The sequence below is a fragment of the Nuphar pumila genome, chromosome 17, assembly GCF_984573655.1.
Source record: "Nuphar pumila chromosome 17, dmNupPumi1.hap1.1, whole genome shotgun sequence".
NCBI lineage: Eukaryota > Viridiplantae > Streptophyta > Magnoliopsida > Nymphaeales > Nymphaeaceae > Nuphar > Nuphar pumila.
The window spans coordinates 60,183,743-60,193,198 of record NC_143265.1 but is presented as its reverse complement, the minus strand read 5'-3'; the positions used below and the strand labels follow the sequence as shown (position 1 = coordinate 60,193,198).

Sequence of the window (9,456 nt, the reverse complement as noted above, 5' to 3'; positions counted from 1 at the left end):
ACAATATGCATATTAAGATTGATGCAACGACCGACTCGAAATGTGGACATTGACTCGGTGAGGGCCGTCTCAGGTAAGCACTTGTCTTGATTAAGTTACACCTCAGTAATCTCAGTTGGATTTGAACTAAGACCTAAATCCAATCACATAAGCAACTTTGAGAACCAACCTTATGTGACCAACAGGGTCTTTTGAGCAGATCAGAATCCAGTGCCCAGACCACCTATTCCCAACGTTTTTTTTTTTCTTCCATAAGATGCCCAACGCTTTTAAAACTCATTTGCAGAGGGGATTGAATGCCCATTTATATCGTTTTATTAGAAGCTTCTTAAAACCTTTGAATCTCTCTTCAAAAACCATGAAACTACATACTTCTTTTGCACTTCTAAAAAACTCGATTTTAAAACTGCAGGGGGGCATCTCTTGTTGCAAGGTCGAAGCTGGGGTACTCACACAGTGGACAAGAACGATCACAAGGGTTTTACCAACAGGAGGCCTGCTAATGTGTAGCCGGTGCTAGCAGTTTTTTTTCCCTTGGCCTAACGAAAAAAAATAAATACGAAAGCTTGCTTCTTCAGGTATGAATAGGAGCTTTGCAAAAATCTGCATATAATGAATGTCTTGCATGAAATAGCTTAAAACTCATTGTAAATAAGAAACAGAGGATTTTACCAACGGGGACACCACTTGTGTGGTAGGAGCAGCTAGTGCACGTCACCTTGTGTGGGGACGTTGCAGGTTCAAATTGTTATAACTGGTAGGGGTCTGCCTAACCCCAGCTTGTCTTTCAAAAAAAAAAAAAGACAGGTTTTAATTATACTTTTTGTCATTTTCGGTGCTTTCCTTTTGTTGTTTCTCATTCGCTAATGCTTTTTAAACACTTCACGCTTCAAAGAACCACATATTTCTCAAACGCTTTGAACTTCATGCATCGGTTTTCATACCTGATTCAACGACGAAAGGAGCAGTGGGCCACTAGCACCAAATCACTATATCCAACAACACACCCATGATACCACATATCTGGTTACAAAGATATTCACAACCTTAGATGCACAAAAACGTGAATTACAGAAGAAACAGACCTATACAACAAACAAGCACTGTCCTCAAGACCTTCAAAAGGTTAGGCAACATGCTCAACACCATTTTCCGCTTCCTGAATGTGATCGTCAAGTCGGAAGCTAAGCCACTTCTTACCCACAGTTCCAACTTCTGTCATCCCAGGAGCGCTTGAAACAGCTTTTACATTCTTAATCAATGGAAAAAAAAGAAGAAATCTATGCAGATGCACCTTGCTTAAAATATGACATCTGATAACATCCCCGAACACTGGATTCCCTCGGCTACCGGCTACGTGTTTCTCAATTGCCTGTGCATAGAAGAAACCGGTCCTTATTAATGCAACCAACACAAGGATTTCCAATATGATTGTACTAATATCCAACAGTCAGAAGAAGGAAGAAAAACTACTGAAATAAATTGAGTCAGTTTTAGAATCTTCCAGTCAGTGAACAATTTCTTCAGCTGGAAATTCAGAGACAAAAATGAATTATATCATTAAATTTTATAGCAGAAAACTCCCGGATGTGTCATTGAAATATGGCTACTGGAACCTGGGAAAAGCAAATACAACATAGCCTGTCAACGGGTTAACAGAGGACCACACACCCCAGGATATGGATCTGTATACCCAACAACAGAGATTGGTCTGGATCTGGATAAGCAAAAAATATCCGATGATAGGACCTCAACTCCGAGTTTGAAAGTGGTTGGTTGGTCGTACCTTGATCATAATGTGGAAGGACCCACACTACCACAATCATCAAGATTAAGTTTTTCATAATGTCAAAGATATGGCTCTATTGATACATGCCTCACTGTACCCATGTAGGGAAAACTAAGGGCCCGTTTGTTTCATTCCCATGGAAGGGAAAGAACTTTCATGGGGTGGGCACAAGTTTCTAAAAAGTTCTGCAGTGTTGGCTTTTCCATGAAATACCATCCCCATGGGGGGAGGTACTAATGGGTTTACACATGAAAACAAATGGGAGGTGGAAAAAATTGGACCCATTTGCACCAGGATGGACTTCTCCCACCTATCTTTAGGAGTGTTTTTGAAAATTTTCCGAAAATGAAACATTCAAATATCAAAAATAGTAAAAATAACAAGCACAACAAAAAATTGCAATGACTGTCGAATAAAACCATGATAAGCTCAGAAAAGTCTATGATCTTGGACTCTCGGTTTGACAAGCTCAAACCTGCAAGAGAAATAGACCTCTATCTCATCCAAGTTCCAAAGCTTATAATTCACGTACTTAATAAGATATCCATCTGTATTCTGCTTGGAGCATCTCCGGCATGCGAAATCTGACAATAAGTTTTTTTCCAATGACTTCATTGTTTTCTTTTTTTCTTTTCATCCAGACCCTAACAACAGAACTATGCTGTCTACTTAGGAAATTTAGTATTCTCATTACAAGCAAACTGGCACTCAATTTGTCCCACATCATGATTCAGAAATTCATTAAGGTGAACTGTCAAAGAAAGCAGCAAGGTGACGGTGGCCAACAATTATCTAACTTCCACCCATCTGAAAATACCTACTTTCAAACAATAATTTCCATCACATTATGAAAAGTGCAAGTCATCTGGACAAGTCTGCTCCAGACTGCTAAACAATCCAACAGCTACCAAACCTTTTCTTTGGTTCATCGTACAGGAAGTTTTGAAGCAAGGTTGCCAAACTAGGAAGCGGAAGCGAAAAAAGATACGTTAAGCGGAAGCGAGAAGTGGCACATTTTAAAATGTATAGGAAGCGAGAAGTGAGGAATAAAAAAAAGAAATATAATAATTGAATGAGAATCAAAATAAAATACAAATAAAAACTAAAATAAAAGTGACTAATATTAAATTTCATGATTTTTTAATGTAAGAATTAAATTTTTAACAAAATCTAAAAATGATAACTACCAATTTAGAGAAAGCACATGGAAGTGAGTGAGAAGAGTGAGAGAAAACACAAAAAAACAAGAAAAGTTGAGTAAGAAAACATATAAGAAGAATAGAAGAAGCATATGGAAAGCACAGGAGAAGCATGGGGGAATCGAGGTTCTCATCAAGTTTCGAAAGCAAGGAGTATCACGCTTCCGAAACGAGCTTCCCACCTATTTAAGAAGCTTCTGGTAACTCTGTTTTGAAGGGACTCGGTTTACACAGTTCAACACCAACAGATTTTTGCCATTCATTTTGACATCACCATATAGGTGTCCTTATATTGGCTATTTTGGGAAGGCTATCCTAGCTATTGTTATATGTCATTGGTCCTTAGTAAAACTAGGAATTACTCCAATCTCTTGGAATCTATGTCACAGGGATTCGGCTAGCAGGGTGCCACACCTGCATCGACGCGATGCGACGCGGGTGCGGTCAACCCGACTCTGGGTGCGGTCAACGCACCCAGAGTCATTTTGGTCCAATTTTCGGGCTTAAAAAAATTTTGCCAAGAAATTTTTTTGCCCTATATGTCACAGGGATTCTCCAACTAGGTGCCGCACCCGTGTCGCACCCTCACCCGATGCGGTCAACCTTATCCGGGGTGCAGTCAACACACCTAGGGTCATTTATGTCCAACTTTTGGACTATATATATATATATATAATTTTTTATATTTTTGCCGCACCCCCGCACCCAGGTTTTTTGAAAGTGACGCACCCCCGCACCCCCGCACCCGCACCCACACCTGCACCCATGTGACATAGCTTGAAATCATAAGAAACAATCTACCATGGTTAAATCCAACAACAGTGCAGATAACCAAGAGTTGTCTACTATTTCTAAAACAGTATTTATACTAGTAGCAATATATCGACCCATAATAGACCCCAAAGGCATGCAATAATGCCAGTAAAACTAAATCATGGGTATATGTAGAGTTAACAAGAAAGGTAAAGAACATTACTTAAGAGAGTGGTGACAGCCACTTTGACTCAATTTTCAAACTTGCATTGATGTGGGTGCGACACTTGTAATACAGACTCTTCTAACAGGGCAATGCACCTGCATTGATGTGGGTGCGACACTTGGAAACAACTTCTTTTGTGTTAGGCAAAGTCAACCACACTAAGATCCATTTATGTCCAAACGTAGATTTTGTCAACCCTAACTAAGTCCAGTTTTATCTATATTATATATATAAATACATAAATGAACACACACACACACACACACACACACACACACACACACACACACATATATATATATATATATCACTGTCACCAATATCAATGATATTTTGAAAATATCACAAGAAATACTGATATTTTAAGTTAGCCGATATTAAAGGGAATATCTCACGATATTTTCAAATTTTTTTTTGGGGGAAAAAACACTTTTTTATATTTTAAGTTTGCATTTCCTATTTTTTTTTATATATTTTTAAAACCTTTAAAACTTGTTTCTTTATTTTTTTGAAAGAAAAATAAAGCAAAACTTATTATTTTCTTATCTTTTTGGTTATTATTTATATTTTTTTCAATTTTTTAAACTCTCCAGATTTTCCCAACATTTTTCAACTTTTGAAAATCTCTCCGAGAATTACCCTCACTAAGATAGTACCTTGAATGATATAGGTGACTATGATATATATATATATATATATATACACACACACACACACGCACCCCCACACCCACAACCCAACCTATGGTAACCTACTAAGGCTTAGCAGTACCATAACGTGCCAAATGGAAAATTTAATATTGCATTTGTTGGAAAGCTACCAACAGTGCAATAACAAAGATCCAAAGAGATCATCATTCCAAAACACCATAATCATGAAGAGTGATAAGAAATACCTTACAATAGGCAACTGAGAGCTCATGGGACCCTTGGAACTGCTCAGTCGTTTTGCCCTTTGGTCCTGATCTTTCTCAATCCGCATAGCTGCTACCTCCTTCTCCATGGTGGCAACTTCCCTTCTCATCTTCTTGGCCTCCACCTCCATTGCCTTTGTTAATGTGTCTACCTTCTTAGCTAGCATCTAAAAAGGAAGCAGCAGTGACAAAAAAATTCATAAGGACTTCTTGGTTTTCCTTTTTCTTTTGCATGGTTATAGAACCTCAACATAAGATAGAAACATTGTATACCTCAATAGCATCATCCTTATCTTTAAGGCTTTGATCCTTTTCATGACTAGCTTTTCTTAATGCTATAACCTCTTTTTGCAGCATGTCATACAACAAACCAGAGACACAATCATCTGTGTCAACTTTAGGAAATTCACTGGATTTGCCATCAGGGCTATCATCATTCCAAGAAGCATGTACCTCACTATCTCTAGTCCTTTCTGGATCTTTATCAAGAGAGAAGTTCTGATTTGAAGGGAGCTTGTTCTGATTTAGTGACCTAATACCACCATCAAATGACTTCGATGCTCCCTTTGCATGCTTCAAGACCATACTGGTGCTGCTTGAAATAGAAGACCTTGATTGTGAGGAATAGGAGGGTGGTCTCTTAGATAAAACACCATTGGTTGTCAATTTAGAAATACTATCTGCTCCGCCAAGGGACTGACGCCGCGAAGGATCATTGCTCATACTTCTCCCCTCCGAGGAAGTACGAGCAGTACCATTTGCAGATGTCCTAACATTCTCCTCCAGAACTTTCAGACGTAATTGGTATTTTTCCTGAGCAACCAAGAAAGAAACACAAAATTTTAGCATGCACAAGCGCACACGCGTGCGCGCGTGCGCGAGCGAGCGAGCGAGCGAGCGAGAGAGAGAGAGAGAGAGAGAGAGAGAGAGAGAGAGAGAGAGAGAGAGAGAGAGAGAGAGAGAGAGAGAGAGAGAGAGAGAGAGAGAGAGACTTTCAACTGTGCTTCCGATCTTGCAGCACGCTCTACCACAGCAAGTTTATCTCGGAGCTGCTGCATCTCCCCCTATATATATAAACACACTTCATCAAATGCGACCATAATGGACATCAGAAAAATAGATGAACAACAATTAAAAGTTTGCACACCTGCAAAAATCTTCTCTCCTCAAGCCACTGCCTAACTGGCATAACCTTGTCATTAGGATCCTTCCATTCATTTGCCACCACAACAGCGACCCTATTTGCTGTGACCTTTGCACGGGCCAGTTCTCTATCGAGGGTCTTCCTTTCCTCCTAAGAGAAGAAAAAGATAACTTTTCTGTGTAATTACAAAATAAAAAGCAAGAATTCATTATTAAATCTAAAGATTAGTGGTGTATCATATAGCCATGCATACATTCATCTCTTGAACTTTACGCTGATAATCTCTCACAGCATTTGCAGCAGCACCACCTGCAAGAACTGCCTCTTCTAACTCGCGCACTGTTTGGCTGAGCTTTTCAACCTCTGCAACCTTTTGACGATGCATTTTATCCAAAATCTTGTTTTCTTCCTGGCATAAGGAATTTGATACTAAGGTAAAATGAAGTTGAAACAAAAACAATTTGTAGGTAGAATAAGGGACACCAGTCAGATATCACAAGGCAAAAGTTATGAGGCATCAAAGAATGATACTGTGTCACCTGGCAGATTTCTATCTGTTTCATTAACTCTTGGTTCTTGTTTTGCAGATCATCCACCAAAGAAGCTTTTGCTAATGCAATCTGAACAGTTCTTTCTGCCTCAAGCAAGGCTGCTTCTTTTGATTTGGTAAGGCGGTCTAATGCCTTGTTGTCATCTTGCAGTTTTGCAATCTGAGAAAGTAACAAGTAGCAGAAAAAGGCACAGTAATCAATCACCCACATATCACGGCATAAAAGCATATCGCGTAATGTTTATAATGTCTAAGTTGCTGTAGTACCTCTTGGCGAGCAAGCTTAAGCTCCGCCTCTAATGGAGCAAGAATGGCTTCAATCGGGGGCATGTCATCGTCCTTCTGAGCCGCATGAACCCTTCGGAGGGTCGCTTCTGCTGCAAATTGTGCAGCCAATGATGCCTTTTTCTCATCATTTATTTTCTTAATTTCAAGATTCTGCACAGCATACATCCATTAAGCTTTATTTTCCCAGTGTCTAAGCATACATCAACAACAAGAAGAATGATTAGGCATTTAGAACTGTGATGGTGGTCTTATCATAATCATAAAATTAACCAAGAAAAAGAGCATCATAATAAAAATATCATAACTAAGAATGATACAACGATAATAAGCATAACTACCATGGTAACCCATTATTTTTCTTTTTTCTCTTTTCCGATAGCCAGGAAGGGAGATAGCCACCACAATAACTCTCAATAGAACATATTCAGGATATTAAAGGATAAAGACTGACGTTAGATAAAAAAAATAAGAACAGCAATGACAATGACCTGTTTGTGATGTTAAATATTATGAATAGTTCCAAAAAAAGTTAAGAAACACAATCATGACAAGGATTTCGGTTTTGGCATGACAATCAAGAAGTTCAACGGAAACCTAAATCTCAATCAGGGAGATTTGATGCCTGATTCATTCTTCATTCTGGAACGATTTGAATGCAAGACCCCCTAAAGATAAGATGATCGACTATATTCGCCCTGGGTCTGATTCAAACTTCAACTATAAAAAAAAAAAACAACTCAAACAAATGATCACAGAAAATTTATAGAAGTTCACCAAGTACCTTGCTTTCCAAAAGGGATTCTGTCACCTTGAGCTTTTCTTCCAACTTCGCCAATTCCTCCGTGAGCTAAAGATCCCCAAAAGAGGAAAAAGACAGAAACAAAACAATCAATCAAATTAATTCAAGTTCATACATCAATTTATCACCACATAGAAACGAGAAAAATCAAAATTTTAAAAAAAACGACAAAGCCAATAAGCTGCTTCCGAAATGTCACATATCTCGTTCTCGGGAGAATCTTGGCAAGGAAAATCTCGCGATAACTCAGAAACTTTTATTTCAGGGAAATATCAACAAATAAGAAATTGAAATTTATTAAAAAATGTAAAACTGTAATGAAAAATATCAAAATATGAAATAATGTACCAAAACATGTTTTTATCACGTTAATATTGTGATAAAAACTCTATTTTTAAAATAGAAAATATCGAGCTTATTTTAAATTGTTAGCCAAATTGTGACATATTAGTTGCTATCACCTTTGAGCGAAATAGAATAAAAATAGTAAATCAACGATAATGCTCTGTCACTAGATTAATGCATAAAATGCAGATGAAAATAAGAAATTTACCATATCAATTCGATCTAATTCAACGATCCATTACAAAGATCATAAATTTATCATGAAGAGGAAATAAACGAAATTACCTCCTCCACTGCCTTCTCCCTGAGCCGTTCGGACAATTTCAAAGCTTTAATCTCCGCCTGAGCCTCACTCAACTCTCGATCCTTGTCTGGAAAGGGTAAAAAAGACTTATTTTATCAGAAACAATGCACATTTTGCAATCCACACTAAATTCCGCGAATTCCTCCAAAAAAAGGCTCAAAATTCGGTCATTCAAGTGAAAAATAACAGATCAAGAGCGACGAAAGTCACCTCTGACTTCGTTCTCGAGACGATTGAGCTCGACTTTCACCGGATCCGAACCGTGCAAGAGGTTGATGAACTCTTCGGTGTCCAGGCTGGGCCGGATCACGCTCTTCCTCTTCACCTTGAACGACCCGGAGGCCGTCAACGCCGGTGCCACCGCTGAGCCATTTCCGCTATAGCTGAGCTCTGCCGCCGAACCCTCCGGGCCTCCCTCGCAGGAAGCGTCGGCCATCCTAATTCCGGCCGATCTGCCTCCCTCGCGTCCAATACCCCAGCCACCCGATGCCACAGCGCTCTGGAAGAAACGGAAATCCGCCTCGGAAGTCCCTCAAAACCCCTCGGATGTGTAATGTCGCTGCACAAATCGATCGGGAGAGCAAAAGCCGAGGAGATAGAAGGAAGGATTTGGGGGGTTTGAGCTCTCCCACTCCCTCTCTCAGGGTCACTAAGATCCGCTTCTACTCTCCCTCTCCCTCTCTCTCGTTCTGCAAGTACGAAGATGCTGGTGAAGAGTGAGTGAAAACACAGCGAGAGAGAGTTTTTTAATAATTGATGATAATTTGTTTAATCAATCATCTAAGCATTTTCTCCTTTTCGAAGCTTTTTGAATTTTGAATGGCATGAGCCCATCGAAGAATTTTGATTTGACATGAGACCGAACCGAACCGAACCGTCGGTATGACGACTCGTTACAAACGGATAAAATCCGGTTCGATGCAAGTATCCAGGGGTCTCGGATATCTAACGGACCCGGCCTTTGATCCATGTTTCGTGAATAATCACACAAATATCGTTCTTAGAAAATCTTGGAATGTTTCGCAAAATCTGTTTTTTTGGGAAAATAATTGAGAAAATATCTAAATATTAAAAATATAAAATACAAATAAATTAAACATACAAAATGTAAAAATATGCAAAAGTGTTTTTTTCTAATACGAATTT

General features: G+C 39.0%; 1 protein-coding gene across 1 annotated transcript; it reads right to left on the bottom strand.

Moving 5' to 3' along the window:
* Positions 1-961: 961 nt before the first annotated feature.
* LOC149812011 (microtubule-associated protein 70-1-like) lies at positions 962-9,025 on the bottom strand. The gene is made up of 11 exons (XM_089992658.1): positions 8,521-9,025; positions 8,292-8,377; positions 7,644-7,709; positions 6,842-7,012; positions 6,564-6,734; positions 6,278-6,433; positions 6,028-6,174; positions 5,873-5,944; positions 5,154-5,693; positions 4,863-5,047; positions 962-1,372 (listed from the first exon to the last, which is right to left on the bottom strand). Exons 1-11 carry the CDS (start codon positions 8,744-8,746, stop codon positions 1,354-1,356), a joined length of 1,839 nt encoding a protein of 612 aa, XP_089848784.1. The 5' UTR covers positions 8,747-9,025; the 3' UTR covers positions 962-1,353.
* Positions 9,026-9,456: the final 431 nt, after the last annotated feature.